Source organism: Microcebus murinus, chromosome 15 (genome assembly GCF_040939455.1).
Source record: "Microcebus murinus isolate Inina chromosome 15, M.murinus_Inina_mat1.0, whole genome shotgun sequence".
Lineage (NCBI taxonomy): Eukaryota > Metazoa > Chordata > Mammalia > Primates > Cheirogaleidae > Microcebus > Microcebus murinus.
In genome coordinates, this window is record NC_134118.1 from 13,528,825 (window position 1) to 13,545,197 (window position 16,373).

General features: G+C 41.6%; 1 protein-coding gene across 5 annotated transcripts in view; it reads left to right on the forward strand.

Annotated features, from left to right (window-relative positions):
- Nucleotides 1-16,367, forward strand: part of SIRT5 (sirtuin 5) — a 31,923-nt gene extending 15,556 nt beyond the window's left edge. For 4 of the 5 annotated variants that reach the window (XM_012753557.3, XM_012753551.3, XM_012753549.3 and 1 more), the window contains 6 exons: nt 625-850; nt 1,760-1,847; nt 2,665-2,718; nt 4,838-4,961; nt 6,436-6,551; nt 15,930-16,367. In XM_012753557.3, the coding sequence (XP_012609011.1) occupies nt 625-850; nt 1,760-1,847; nt 2,665-2,718; nt 4,838-4,961; nt 6,436-6,551; nt 15,930-16,005 (684 nt within the window). In that variant the 3' untranslated portion in view covers nt 16,006-16,367. The remainder of the gene's footprint in view (nt 1-624; nt 851-1,759; nt 1,848-2,664; nt 2,719-4,837; nt 4,962-6,435; nt 6,552-15,929) is intronic. The other variant, XM_076010483.1, reaches the window with a different exon arrangement.
- Nucleotides 16,368-16,373: the final 6 nt, after the last annotated feature.

Sequence of the window (16,373 nt, forward strand, 5' to 3'; positions counted from 1 at the left end):
CATTTCCGCCATGGCTAAAAGGTCCTCGTGCCCTTCCCGGTCCAGACAGCCACCTCCCTGCTCTTTCACATAGAGCGATCTGTCTTTCCGAGAGGGTGAGCCGCACTTAAAATGCCTATATTTTATATGTTCTGTTAATGTGCATATGCTTTCTTATATGTGTAGTTGTGTGTATGTGCCATGTGTGTATATGTGTGTGTAGTTTTGTGTGTGCATAGACACGTGTGTATGTAGCTATAGCTGTAGTTATGAAAACAAGAGTTTCTCGACTATGGCCATTTTACCTCAATTGGCCATTTTGCAATTCCGTTTTTCCTGGGTAGAACTCAAAATCTGATTCACTTCATATATTTTGGGGCTCTGAATAAGTAGATTCAACCCCAAATACCTTCCCGCATATTGCTTTACTTCTTGTTCACAGCTTACCTGAGGGGTAGGTGGGGCAGGTGGCGCTGTCCCTGCCTCGTCCCTGGAGAGATCCAGGCTGATTTCCCCAGGGCCCCAGGTCAGCCACAGGGTGGGGCCGTTGCTGTGAGCCTGCAGCTGCCCTGCGGCCACCCTCCCCGTCCGCAGGCGCCCGCTGCCCCCGTTCCTCCCTGACTCCTGCCTCCTCTCCAACCCCAGGACCTGGCGACCCCGCAGGCCTTTGCCCACGACCCGTCCCGGGTGTGGGAGTTCTACCACTACCGGCGCGAGGTCATGGGGAGCAAGGAGCCCAACGCCGGGCACCTCGCCATCGCCGAGTGCGAGGCCCGGCTGAGCACACAGGGCCGACGGGTCACGGTCATCACCCAGAACATCGACGAGCTGCACCGCAAGGCTGGCACCAAGAACCTTCTGGAAATCCACGGTAAGGCCCCTCAGCCTCACATACAGAGGGGAGCCAGGCTTTAAAACACATGTCCTGCCATTTCAGCACAAGCCCTGGCCCTTCTCTCCTTGTGGCACCGTTATTGCTTTAGCTCAGTAAATGGTTGTCAGTGTTAACAATTATTTTTCTTAGCTGGGCGCAGTGGCTCACGCCTGTAATCCTAGCTCTCTGGGAGGCCGAGGCGGGCGGATTGCTCAAGGTCAGGAGTTCGAAACCAGCCTGAGCAAGAGCGAGACCCCATCTCTACTATAAATAGAAAGAAATTAATTGACCAACTAATATATATAGAAAAAATTAGCCAGGCATGGTGGCGCATGCCTGTAGTCCCAGCTACTCGGGAGGCTGAGGCAGGAGGATTGCTTGAGCCCAGGAGTTTGAGGTTGCTGTGAGCTAGGCTGACGCCATGGGACTCACTCTAGCCTGGGCAACAAAGCGAAACTCTGTCTCAAAAAAAAAAAAACAACAAAAAAAACCAATTATTTTTTTCATTTGTTAGTTGATTATTTATTGAGCTGATTTTATATAAAAGATTCAATCTTTATGAAACCAAAGTTAGAATTTTGTGAACATATCCCATGCCATCGAACCTTTATCAGTCATATGCTAGTAAATCATGTGCTTAGCTTTAGGTCAAGTTCCTTGTACCCTACTGGCCACTTTGCCCAGGTGACCGTCACTCCGAAGTCATGTGGGAGCTCATGAGTCATGGAGTGTGTTCCTTCCCCTCCAGGTTATGAAGTCCTTGAGGGCGCACGCTCATGAGTGGCTCGCTAAAATGGCTTGCTAAAATGAAGTATAGAAGCTAACTTATTTTGTGCCCTTTTAAACATGGGGACAATTGCTTTTCATTAAACTAAATTCTGGATTTGCTTAACGTGTATTTTTCAGGTAGCTTATTTAAAACTCGATGTACCTCTTGTGGAATTGTGGCTGAGAATTACAAGAGTCCAATTTGTCCAGCATTATCAGGAAAAGGGTAATTACACCGCACTTCAGAATAAGTATGTGTTGTTTTCTTCTTTAGGTCAAATATAAATGTGCGGAAATTGAACATTAATCAAAGACTCCCATGGATGTTTATGAGAAATATGACTAGACACAGTACAGCCTATGATAAGAGAAATATTTTGCTTGCAATTTATAATGTTAAGTGAAAACCACAAGGTACCAAACTATGTACAATGTGATCCCAACTTTGTATGAAAACACACACACACACACACACACACTCACTTTCTGCATGTGTATATCTGTATATAGTTAAAAGACCAGAAGAAAACACAGCAAAATGTTAACAGAGATTATCAGGGGTTGGAGGGATTTTTGGGTAATTTTTATGTCTGTCTTATATCTTTCTGAATTTGTCAGCATTTCTATGATGAATATGTACTATTATTACAATAAGGAAAAAAATTTGAGAGTAGATTTAGAATATTGAGAAAAATTCTATTGGGCCATTTTAAAACAGTATGTTATATAAATAATATATTAATATAATGCCATTGCAGAAGATTCAAATGATGATGACACATAAAGGCAAATCATGAAGCTCCCCCTCAGTACACGTGGCCACTCCAGCCCTCTCCACACACAGATTCCCCCTCTGGGAGAGCGGCCACTGGGACTTCATGCCTGGGGGCCATCCGTCTGGTGCCCTTCTGAGTTAGCGTGCATTAATTAGGAGTTTTGTGTTATTGCCAGGCAGGTGCACAAACTTATGGGGTTACATTATTTCTTCATTTTTTTGATGATACCAATGACATTCTTTCTTTCCTAATATTATTGTACGTCAGTGCTCCAGAACCTGGAACTCAAGATGCCAGAATCCCAGTAGAGAAACTTCCCCGGTAGGTTAAAAAAAAACTCTTTGATTTGTATTTGGTGTTCCAGATTGCAAGAAAAAGGAAAATGAGGAATCAAAAACTAAATGTTTATTTGCTGAGATGTCTCTTAATCAAATGCACAAATATAAGAACCAGCCTTGACCTCTGAGACCAAAGGCAAAAGGACACAGGATGAATCAAACCAGGGTGAAAAGAGTGGTTTCTTTCCAATCCCTTTTTGTTTTGTGTTGTGGGGGGATCATTTGATCGTTTCTGAAGCTCTCTGGAACAGATGGTGTTCCAGTACACAGCAGGCATGGGGGCTGCATCCTGGAACTGGTCAGTTAATGTCACCAGAGTTTTAACCCAGGGTTAGGGAGGCAATAAAAGGTCTTGCAAAGGGAAGTTATAGGATCAAACACAATTTTTTTAAATTGACAAATAATAATTATACATATTTATGGGGTGTATAGTGTGATGTTTTGATACATATAATGTATACTGATCAGACTAGAATAATTAGCATATCCGTCATCTCAAACATTTATCATTTTCTTTGTCCAAACAGAATTTTGGTAGATTAAAAAAAAATCCCTAGGAAGATTTTTATTTCAGTTTTTTAAGACCAGACATTAAAATAGCAATTTCAGGCCGGGCGCGGTGGCTCACGCTTGTAATCCTAGCACTCTGGGAGGCCGAGGCGGGCGGATTGCTCAAGGTCAGGAGTTCAAAACCAGCCTGAGCAAGACCCCGTCTCTACTATAAAAAATAGAAAGAAATTAATTGGCCAACTAATATATATATATATATAAAAATTAGCCGGGCATGGTGGCTCGTGCCTGTAGTCCCAGCAACTCGGGAGGCTGAGGCAGTAGGATTGCTTAAGCCCAGGAGTCTGAGGTTGCTGTGAGCTAGGCTGATGCCATGGCACTCACTCTAACCTAGGCAAGAAAGCGAGACTCTGTCTCAAAAAAAAAAAAAAAAAAAATAGCAATTTCAAAAGTTTTCCATAGAGCACTAATTCCATGCAATGTTAATGGGCATTACTTGAAAAAAAAATGTTACGTGCTTAAATAAAGATGGAAATGTTAAACCAAAGTTAAAGTACATTTATATCTACTGTAGGACTTCTCAGAGCATTTAATCCACTAAAGCCTATTGTTGCTGTCTAAAAAGTGGTTATGGTATGTTAACGTTTTGCTGGGTTATTGAGCCACAGAACTCTTTTTTTTTTACATAAGGGTTTTTGTTGCTAGATTCTAAAGTTTCGATCTGAAAGAAAAGGGAGTCCTGGGGACTCCTGTGATGTAGGAGGTCAATGTGGAAGTGGTGTTTGGAGAGATGGCTTTAGAAGGTATACAGAGGGTGACCGAGAGGTAGGAGGGAGGGAAGGAAAGGGAAGAGATTTTTGAAAATGGACAGTGGAGAACTTGGCTATAGACAGGCCAGAGAGAGGTGAATCCGAGAGGAAATGAAAGGAGGTTGGCGATGAAATCAGGGGATGGTTGGGGTGTCGGAGCAAATGTGAGTCTGATCTTACTCCAAGGTCTGGGTAACTGAGCACGGTTGTGCCAGCGAGTGGAATGGAGTAGCTGGGAAAGACAAAGCCATTTAGAAAAGAGAACATGAGGCTTAGCTGAAACAGCGTGTTAGCACATCACCGTAGTGCTGCGGTTCAACCTTGGGCCGCAGACCGGTACGGGTCCTCGGCCTGTTAGGGACTGGGCAGCACCTCCCCCAATCCATGGAAATTGTCTCCCATGAAACTCAGGAATGGGGGTAGGGGTGGGAGTGAGCAGTGGTGAGTGAGGGCGAAGCTTCATCTGTGTTTACAGCTGCTCCCCATCACTCCATCACCGTCTGAGCTCTGCCCCCCACCCCACACTGTCCCTAGTGCCAAAAAGGGTGGGGACCGCTGCCTTAGTGCATACAGACATGATAAAAAACTTCATAAGGACAGTTAGACTTTGTACTTGGTACCCAGGGCAAGCTCATTTGGGCTGGGAGGGGATAGGGGATAAGAAGCATCCGAGTGACCCATCTGGGTGGGCTGGGTTTGGGGCAGCCCCTAGCCTCCCTCTGACCCACAGGGCGGACCTCCCAGGGCCAGGTCGGGGGTGGCTTAAGGATCACGTTTTTCCAGGTGTGAAGAGGCTGGGTGCGGGGGCTTGCTGCGACCTCACGTCGTGTGGTTTGGAGAAAACCTGGATCCTGCCATCCTGGAGGAGGTTGACAGGGAGCTCTCGCTCTGTGACCTATGTCTAGTGGTAGGTCACGCCCTTCCCTAACCCTCAGGCTTTTCTGAAACACTAAAGACTGGGCTGGAGTTCTTGTTTCCTTCCTCTCTCCTCCCTCCCTGCCTTCCTTCTTCTCTCCCTTCTCTCCTTCTCTCCTCCCTCCTTCCCTTCCTTTTCTTAAAATGTGTGTTGATAGGTCTTGTGGTGTCCTATAGAAAAACTAAGAAATAATGAATAAGAAATAATGAATGATTTTAAATATGAAATTTTAAATAATGAATAAGAAATAATGAATGATTTTAAATATGATTTTAATGATTTTAAAATATGAAACTATGCAAGAAGGACCATGTCTTGGGCATCTCAAAACCTTCTACCCTACCACCCCTGAAAAGAAAAGAACATGCTATTGGTTCATATTTTTAAAATAATTCATGTTCATTATTAAATTTAGTGAGAAAATTCAAAAAAGTATAAAATTGTAAAGAGGAAATTAGAGATTACCCATAATACACCATCCAGAAATAGTTACCGTTAGCAAGCAGTTTGGTGTGTTCGCTTCTAGACCAGGAGTGGGCAAACTGTGGCCTGTGGTCCAAATCTTACCTGCTGCCTGTTTTTGTAAATAAAGTTTTATTGGAACACAGCCATGCTTATTCTCCTGTGCACTGTCTATGGCTGCTTTCACGCTACAACGGCAGAGTTGAGTACTTGTGACAGAGATCATATGGCCTGCAAAGCCTAAAAAATTTGTCTGACCCTTTTCAGACAGCCCTTTGGGCTGCTTGAAATTTTGATATTTTAAACAATGCTGTGGGGGAATATTCGTAGATATAAATCTTAGCATATTCTTCAAATTAATTCTGTAGAAGACATTTCCTAGAAGTAGAATTAATTGGACAAATCATATGCATATTTCAGTATTGCCTTAACACATCTTTAAAAGCACAAACACTTTCTTGTGGTGTGTGTTCATTCAGCCAGTGTTTGTTGAGTGCATAATGTCAGTGTTCACGATGGGCCATTAGATGAGAAAGCTGGTTTACAAAACATGTTCCTGTCTCCCCATTCCTGTAAAGAATGTTGATAAGCATATATATATGAGAAAAACCTAAAAGGATATACATCAAAACATTAACAGTAGTTATCTTGGGGTAGTAGGATTATGAACGGTATGTATGTATTTTAAGTTATAAAATACAAAAAAAGTTATGGATCATTTGCATGAATTCAAAGAGTGGGAAAAAAAACAAACCCAGAATTACCCCCCAATGTTAGTTGCATCATTCCTTTGCCATTCTTTGCATCTGTACAACTCTCCTTTTCATAGCACATATTCTTCCCAAATTCTGGTGATTGGCCACAGTGATGCCTCTTAACTTTCCACTTAGCCCTTGGACACTCTCCATTTTATCCCATCTAGCTTAGCTTTCCTCACACCTGCAACCACAGACCTGCCAGAGTTTATGTAAGGTTTGGGCATTGCTGTGTGCTTGCTTTGCAGGTGGGCACTTCTTCTGTGGTGTACCCGGCCGCCATGTTTGCCCCCCAGGTGTCTGCCAAGGGGGTGCCCGTGGCCGAGTTTAACATGGAGACCACTCCAGCCACGAACAGATTCAGGTACAGGGGCAACCTGGTGGGAGATGGGAAGTGGAGGGCAGGTTGGATGTGGTCATCTAAACAGAGTTTACCTACTGTTCTAATTAGAAAAAATCCCCAAATACAATGTTTTCTTGTTTGGTCTGTAGTTGCTTTTACGGAAAAACAAAAAATCATTAACTATAGACTAAGATAACTATTAATATGTCTTTTTATGTGGGATTTGCTGTAGCGGTTTTGTTTTTTCACATTTTGAGAGCTCTCCTTTAATTCTTTAGGCTTTGCTTTTCGTTTGCATTTTGAGCTAGATTTAGTCATGGCCTTTAGACGTGGGTTGCCCTGGGAAAGGCCCGCACAGACCCGCACTGCCGGCTGTTCTCATGGTGAGATCACCTGGGAAAGCTCCTCTTTTGTCTGCTTGCCAAGAATACTGTATTTGTGGCCATATGATGACACTGATCCTGTTTCTCAAGTTTGTGTGGAAAGTATAGATATCATAGTATGCATTTTTAGTCTCATTCCAGGTTCCATTCATGTCTGCACCTTTGTTTTGCTTTTTTTCCCTCATTTCACTTTTTTTGCCTTTACTTTTAATTTTCATCAGTCTGCTTAATTCCTTTTTAGAATAAGATAGAATACAAATAAGTAATGAATCCATATAAATAAATTAAAAATAAAACCTCACTCAAATGTCTTGTCATTACTTTAATCAATGATTTTTTACTTTGGATGCATATTTAATTTAATTTATTTTTTTGAAAGACAGGGTCTCCCTCTGTTGCCCAGGCTAGAGTGCAGTGATAGGTCATAGCTCACTGTAGCCTCGAACTTCTGGCCTCAAGTGATCCTCCTGCCTCAGCTTCCCAGGGAGTTGGGACTATAGGCATGTGCCACCACACACAGCTAATTTTTCTATTTTTTGTAGAGGTGGAGTCTCACTATGTTGCCCAGGCTGGTCTGGAACTCCTGGCCTCAAGCGATCCTCCTGCCTTAGCCTCCTAAAGTGCTAAGATTATAGATGTGAGCCACCATGTCTAGCCTTGATTGAATATTTTAAAAATATTGATGCATGGATGCCACTTCATGAGATTCTGATATAATTGCTCTGAGGTATAGCCTGAACATCATGATTTTTTATAAGTTTCCTAGGTGATTCTAATGTGCAGCTAGGATGAGAACTGCTGCTCTTAAGTCTTCACTGGGTTAAAAAAAATTGTGCTACAGACACTTAAATAGGATCCTCTTCTGGTGAGTGAGCTGGCTTTGGTCCTAGTCTTTTCCACTTGTCTCTTTAATCAGCTACAGCCTATATGTTCTTGGCCCATAGTTCTTCATTTGCATGTAAATGGTAGGAACTAAGAAGAACATTGTTGAAATATAAAGAAGGTCTAAGTAAATAGAAATACATCCCAAGTTCATGGATTGGACAACTTAATATTTTTAAGAAGGCAGTGCTCCCCAAAGTGATCTGTAGGTTCAACCCAATCCTTACCAAAATTACATCTGGCTTTTTGTAGCAGTTGACAAGTTGATTCTAAAATTCATATAAAATTCAAGGGACCCAGAATAGCCAAAAACAAAGTAAAGATTGAAGTTGGAGAACTCACACTCTCCATTCAAAACTTACTACAAACTTACAGTAATCAAGATAGTGTGGCACTGGCATAAGGATAGATATATAGAACCAGTGGAATAGAATTGAGAGTCCAGTAATAAACCCTCGTATTTATGGGCAAGTGATTTTTTAAAAGAGTGCCAAGACAATTCGATGGGGAAAGACAGTCTTTTCAAGAAATGGCGTTGGATAGCCACGTGCAAAGGAATGAAGTTGCACCCCTTTGTCACATTACACAGAAAAAGTAACCCAGAATGGATCATAGACCTAAATGTAAGAGCTGAAACTATGAAATTCTTAAAAGAAAATATAGGAGTATATCTTTTTTTTTTCCTGAGACAGATTGTGACACAGGGGTGTGCCACCACACCTGGCTTTTTTTTTTTTTTTTTTTTTGAGACAGAGTCTCACGTTTGTTGCCCAAGCTAGAGTGCCGTGGCATCAGCTTAGCTCACAGCAACCTCAAACTCCTGGGCTCAAGCGATCCTCCTGCCTTAGCCTCCCAAGTAGCTGGGACTACAGGCATGTGCCACCATGCCTGGCTAATTTTATATATATATATATATATATATATATATGTTTAGTTGACCAATTAATTTCTTTCTATTTATAGTAGAGACGGGGTCTCGCTCTTGCTCAGGCTGGTTTTGAACTCCTGAGCTTGAGCAATCCACCTGCCTCGGCCTCCCTGAGTGCTAGGATTACAGGCGTGAGCCGCCGTGCCCAGCCCTGGCAATTTTTTTTTTTTTTTTGGTAGAAATGGGATCTCACTATGTTGTCCAGACTGGTCTCAAACTCCTGGCTTCAAGTGATCCTCCCGCCCTGGTCTCCCAGTGCTAGGTGTGAGCCACCATACCTGGCAACGCTTTCTTAGATCTGACACCAAAAGCAAAAGTAACATAAGAAAAATGGGTAAATTAGACTTCATCAAAATTTAAAACTTTCTTATTTCAATGGATACCACCAATTAAGAGAAAAGAAAATCCACATTTTTAAGTCTAGCATTTGATAAGAGGTTTATTTGTATCCAAAATATATAAAGAACTCTTAAAACTCAATAATAAAAGACAATCCAATTTTAAAACAGGCCAAAAGATTTGAAAAGACAGTTCTCCAAATATATACACATGGCCAATAAGCATATTGAAAAGATGTTCAACATCATTAGCCATCAGGGAAATGCAAATTAAAACCACAATGAGATGCCACTTTACAACTACCAGCATGGCTATAATATTTTACATAAAAGAAAACAACAACTATTGGTGAAGAAATTGGAACCTTTATACGTTGCTGGTGGGAATGGAATGTACATTGGTGCAGTCGCTTTGGAAAACAGTCTGGCAGTTAAATATAGTATTACTATATGACCCAGCAATTCTATTCCTTGATATGTATGTAGCCTTAGAAATGAAAACATATGTCTACACAGAAATTTGCACTTGAATATTCATGGTAGCATCGTTCATGGAAAAAGTGGAGATAGCCCACGTGTCCATCATCTGATGGATAGATAAATGAAATTTGGTATATTTGTACAATGGACTATTATTCAGCCATAAAAAGGATGAAGTACTGATACATGCTACAGCATTGTGACCCTTGAAAACAGTATGCCAAGTGAAAGAAGACAGTCATAAAAGATGACGTAATGTATGACTCCATTTACGTGAAATATCCCAATCGGCAAATCAGTAGCCAGAAGGCAGATTAGTGGGTGGTTGTGCTGGGAGGGGGGAGGAGTAGGGGGTGAGCGCTAACGGGTACAGGTTTTCATTTTGGGTTGATTAAAACGTTCTGAAGTTGATTGTGGGGATGGCTGTGCAATTCTGTGAATATACCCAAAACTACTGAATTATACATTTAAATGGGTGGGTTGTATGTGAATTATATCTCAATAAAGCTATTACATTAAAAAAAGTTGTCTTCTAACTTATCCACTGGAAAATGGACATCAGGCCTCCCTCTAATATGTATGTGTCACAGCTGGGTACTTACCATCATCAGAAGCCATGTCAGAGCAGGTAACTCAAGGCCCTTGGCTGCTCGAAAGACCATCCGAAAATGACAAGAGTGGGACAGGATAAACTCTCTGAAGCAGGACTTGAGCTTTAGCCAACATTCTTCAGCTTCACGTTGTCTTGAAAACCTTCAGCGTCTCTCTGAACAGACCAACAGGCTTGCGAATTAGCAACTCTTATCAATTTGTCAAGCTACTCAGCGACCAGAACTGATCACAAGAACCATCGTTGTGTCGGCTTCTCTGGGGAGCTGCTGAGGCTGTCTGTAGAACATAAGTCCAGGGATTTTCCCAGTTGAGTGTGACCCATCAGAGAAGCCAGCAATGATTTTGTCTCAGAGTTGTCGGAGATGCCAGTGATCATCATCTCGTCCTACTCAATTTTTCAAATGGGGAAACCAACCCTGGAGTGACTGAGAGGCTTATTTAAACATAGCGCTTAACAATGGCACAATTTTCTCTTACACTTCGTGCTCGACAGATTTTGGTTGAACTTTACCCCAGGTCGGGGGTCAGCAAACTACTGCCTATGGGCCGAGTTTGCCCACCACCTGTATTTGTAGAAAAAAGTTTTATGGGAACACAGGCATGGCCCTGTGCTATGTGTTGTCTGTGGCACTTCTGCACTGCAGTGGCGGGGTTGAGTAGTTGCAACAGAGACCATCTGGTTTGCAAAGCTTAAAATATTTACTGTGTGGCCCTTCACAGAGAAAGTTTGACAAACCTTGCTCTAGGTTAGAGAGAAAAAGGAAAATTGGATTAATATTCCCTGCTGCATTTAATCTGATTTTTTTTATTACTTAAGTAGGTGGCTGGAATGCTGCCTGGATCTTAAACTTGAATCTCACAAGACTGCTTGGGCCTTGCACAAGTTGTTTAGATTTTTTTGCCCCAGTTCTAATCTAGAGACAAAGTCACAGAATTCGCTTCCCACGGGATATATTTATATTTTCAAGGTGTTAATTAGTTCCAGTTTTCGTTTGTCATTTTCCCCATGCCGAGTGGTTGTCTTGGATGATTTCTGACCAACCATGAGTATTCCAAAAAACCCTAGGCAATTTTGGATTTAAAACTCAATGTTTTTCAACCTCAACACGAGTGATAAAAAAAAAACAAAAAAAAAAACTCAATGTTTTGACTGTTTCTCAACCCCAAGGGTCCTTGGCATGTCGGGTTTTGTACATTTGCTGAGGCAAAAATGGAATTTGTACTTGCAGCGAGCTGCTGGGCAGGGCCTTCCAAGCACCCACCGAGCTCAGTGCCCTGCAAGAATGTGCTCTGTTCATCTTTGAATATCTCTAAGCTTTGGAATTTAATTGAAAACCACAAATATCTATTAAGTATCTAGTACCAGACACTGTTCTAAGTGCTTAAGATAGGCTCTATCTGTAAACAAAACAAAAACGTACCGAAGGAAGAAGACAGTCTAGTGGTGGAAGCAGACAGTAGGCAGTAGACATGGGTGCGAATTCCATAGCACGTGAGAAGGTGCTGAGACCATGGGGGAAAGCAAAGGTGGAGTTGGTGGGGGGGGCAGGCAGGTTGCAGGGTCCAAGTGGGGAGGTAGAGCAAGCCTCATTTAAGAAGAGATTTGAGCAAAGACCTGGAAGACTTAGCTAAAGAGATGCCTGGGATAAGAGCTTTCCAGATACAGGGACCACCCAGAGCAAGAGCTGCACAGGGGACGTGCACCTGGGAGGTAAGAAGAAGGGTAAGAGGGTCAGCTGGCTGCAGTGGAGAGAGGAAGTCCCAGGCGAGGCGGTCAGTAAAGTAATGAAGCACCATGTTTGTGTCGGGTGAAAGAGGCCCCCAAACAAAGCTGCAGAGTTTGCAAGTCCAAGGAATTCTTAGAAAAGAGTTTTATAGGTTGCTGTAGCTATGTAGTTACTCACCCAAGGTGTGAGGAGGTCACTTCTTTTAATTCACAGTTGGCAACATTTGATAGAGAAGTCGCAGGCCCCCGGCCGTGCCAGTGTGGACGGGTGGCGGAACCCTCTCTCTCCGTGCAGTCGGGCTTCTAGTTGGTGTGTTAATCCAAAGAGCCACTGAAAGCAAGACTAATGAAAAAGGACACATACATGCCTTAAACGTTTTATTTCAATTTAAAGCATAAATCTGCCTTCATTTGATATTTATTTTGCATAGAGCTAAAGGCTTTTTGTTTGAATAGAGATGTGCTGATTGGAGCTCACCTTTCTTGCATAAACCATACTGATAATTTTCCTGGTGTTGCCTAAATTTCCCTGAAGATGAGAATCACTCCAGCCCTTCTCTTATAAAACAGACAACCAAGAAAATCAGGTCCCAAGGCCCTGACCTAGACTTCTTGAAGCAGAATTTCTAGCAGGGAGATGCCTGCTTATGTCCAGGTAGCAAATGACCCAGGTGATTCTTATCAGGAAATCTGGGGAAACAGTGGATTACATCTGGTTTTTGACACTTTCCTGTTTTTTTTTAAAGGGAGCAAGCATTTTCAAAAAGAAACGTGTACAGCAATCATCCCCCAGTCTTTTACACTTGTACCTAATTTAACAGAATTATATTTAGTGACTCACTGTGTCTTTCCAAAGCATTCAACTAGTTTTCCTGGAAATAACTCTCTTTTAACACCTATGTTTTTGCAGTTTATTACATAATTTTAAATTAAATGAGATGATTACATTATCTCGTAAAAGTGGCATGAGCAGATTTGGAACTAACCAGTAGTCTTGGTTATCCTACAACTGGCGGGGAGTGGGCAGCAAAGTGCACAGGTGTGCTAGAAAAGGCATCTTCAAACATTGTTCATGTACACCATTCACATTTTAAAAGTTGACTCTAAAATTTTTTATCAAAAATAGTTGAGTGCCGGGTGTGATAGCTCACCCCTGTAATCCTAGCACTCTGGGAGGCCAAAGTGGGAGGGTTGCTTGAGGCCAGGAGTTCAAGACCAGCCTGAACAGGAGTGAGACCCCGTCTCTACAAAAAATAGAAAAATTGGCCAGGCATGGTGGCATGTGCCTGTAGTCCCAGCTACTCAGGAGACTGAGGCAGGAGTTTGGGGTTGAAGTGAGCTATGATGATGCCACTGTACTCTGTCCTGGGTGACAAAGCAAGAACCTGACTCAAAAATAAATAAATAAATAAATTTAAGAAAAATCTGATTCCAGGTGCATTAGAAATATTGACATTTTGAAATAAAGCTGCCATGTCATGGTTTTAAGTGCATCCAATCAAATATGAGTGTCATAACTATCTGATACATGCTGTCATCCATTTATAAAATAATACACAAACCCTTCTTTAACAATTGGAACCTTCACATTTTTTCTCTTTGACTTGTATTGCCATTCTACTGCTACTATAGAAATTTATACTAATATATTTTTATTCTTGGAAATATTTTACTGTCTACCCTATTATACTTCTGCAACAAAATACATGAATTGTTTTTTTCAATTGCCTTAAAATTAAAAAAAATGTTCTCTAAAAAATTCCTCTAGATTGAGTTATCACTTCACTAATCTGTAGTATATAGTTGAAACAAGAAATAAATGTTTTGATTAATCTAAAAGAGTAAAATTTTATTAGAAATACATCTCTTAATAGATGAATGGGACATATACTTTATGAATTAGTGCATGTATCTATGGCTGAGTGTTAGGTCTTGTTAGGAGACAGTTCCTGTTGTTCTAGCCCAATCCTCCTACAGTATCACAAATAGTCAAGATCAGGTTTGTTTGTTTGTTTATTTTGAGACAAGGTCTCACTGTCACCCAGGCCAGAGTGCAGTGGTGTGATCCTAGCTCACAGCAACCTCAAACTCCTGGGGTCAAATGATCCTCCTGCCTCAGCCTCCCAAGTGGCTGGGACTATAGGCTCATGCCACTATGCCCAGCTAATTTTTTTTTTCTTTCTATTTTTAGTAGAGACAGAGTCTGGCTCTTCCTCAGGCAGGTGGTCTCGAACCCCTGACCTCAAGCAATCTTCCCACCTCAGCCTCTCAAAGTGCTAGCATTACAGGAATGAGCTACCTCGTTGGACCCAAGATCAGGTTTATTGACTCAGTGCAGTGTAGGAGACTGCACCTGGGTGTAACTGGGGGCGGTGTCCCCAAACACAGGAAAAGATAAAGTTGTTATAGGAGTTGAGGGAAGGCTGGAATCTAAGTGCAGTTTAAGTGAAGCAAGTTTTGATAGACTCAAAGCAATGAACAGGGCTATGTGTAAATGAGTCAACATCCAGTCTAGCTGGCAAAGTAGGCCAGGGTCCTATTTCTTTAGAAACTACAAAGTTAAGACGAATGTGGTGTCCAGAAACCCTTCATTTGAAGCTCTGCACCAGGGCTGGAACTCCTGGAACTCCAGGCTGCTTCTTAGTGTCAGAGTAACTTAGATCCTAGGCATGAGGGGATATTTTATTCTTTATTGCTAGAATTTCAGACAGAAGAGTTTTGGGTAGTTTATGATTTTCAAGAACAATGTCCATTGTAATTCTTAGTTTTTGCTTTTGATACATACAAGTACTGAGAAACCGGAGCCACCTAAAGTCCAGGCATGAAAGGAATGTTGATATGGCATTGCCACTCAGATTTGGACCTTCCAAGTTATGTGCCAAAACATGCAGATTGATTTTGTATCATATTTAGTGATCTGTTCATTATGATTCTATCAGACCCTCTTTCATCTTTACTGAAAGGAAGAAGAAACCACCCAACTTGCATGAGGATGTCTGCCTAGCCTGTAGACACCATTTGTTTTCTCAGATCTATACCAATGTTCCAAACATCCCTTTATTGGCACCCCATGTTTTCACACTTGGGGATGAGGCACCATTGTAAAATTTGGGAAGGGTGAGGGGTCCAGCTTGCTCGTGTAAAGCAAGAGGAGGGTGAGTGTGACCACTGTGCTGCAGGGGAGCTTCCTAGCAGCCAGTTCGCAGCATGCTGTGGGGGGCAGAAGGGGTGGAGATGCCATTTGGTCAGGGCTGTCCACTAAGTGGCACTCTGTTGAGGGAACAGTATTTGAGGGCTAAGGCAGTCACGATTTGCCTTGTATCACAAATAGATAATATGAATGATGAATTACATTGAGGAAATGCCTTTTCCATTTTTAATTGTGTTCAACTGGTTTTCTCATTAGTAATGCATTAGAAAATCTTGCTTTTGTTTCTTATTCATGGTTTTTTCTTCCCTGTCCTATTTCCCTTGAAGGAAACATACTTCATTGATTTTTCTTCTTTTTTTCTCCCTCCTCTTTTCTCTTCCCCTTCATTCTACTTTCTAACTACAAGTCAGAGGCTAGTCATAAAATCCAATGGAAGCTTCAAGAGGCTCGTCAACTCAGCTAAAATCTTTCTGGTCTTATGGTGCAAAATCTTTATGGTCTACTGTCCTTAGTACTACATGTGAATGCTGTTTTAATGTAATATATATACACATATATTTTGTAACTTAAAATTTCAATTATGAGTTTGGCAATACAATCACAAAATACACATTACAATCATGTCTCCTTCTACCCCTTGAAATAAAATTTGTAGCACCTAAATTCTAGGACAATGGCTAAATTCCCTTAGTCACAGAAGCCAAGCTACAGTGAAGTGTTATATCTTGAGCTGTCAGAGACTAGATGAAAGAAGTGAGTACAAACATTCAAAATACCATATTTATTTTGATTTTACTTTGGATATAACTTAAGAAGTGGGTGACCTATGTAAGTAGTACAGCATGTTTTTTGCTAACCCATAGCTCTTAACTCGGCTGTATCTGGTCCTTCTTTTTCAGGTTTCATTTCCAGGGACCCTGTGGTACAACTCTTCCTGAAGCCCTTGCCTGTCATGAAAGCGAAACTGTTTCCTAAGTGTCCTAGGAAAGAGAAATTATAGTATATCTAAGAACTAGACCACAAACAGGAGAAATGGTCTTGTGGGTAGTGAATGAAATATTGGGCGATCTAAAAATATCCTGATGCCCTGGCTGGAATCCAAGCTGTTGGTGAATGATGGGGGCTTAGCAGGCGCAAGAGCAAATGCATTTAGAAATCAGAGAACTGTGAAGTGAATTCCTGTTATCTGGTGTGAACTGCAACATTAGAAACCTTTGATACAGTTGGTTGGTTATTGGGTGGGAACGGATTTTGTAATTAAATTGTCTAAAAGATGTAATTATGCTGATTCTATTTTTGCCATTTGGGCAAAGATAGAAATAAAGGGGTAAAACTTTGCTATT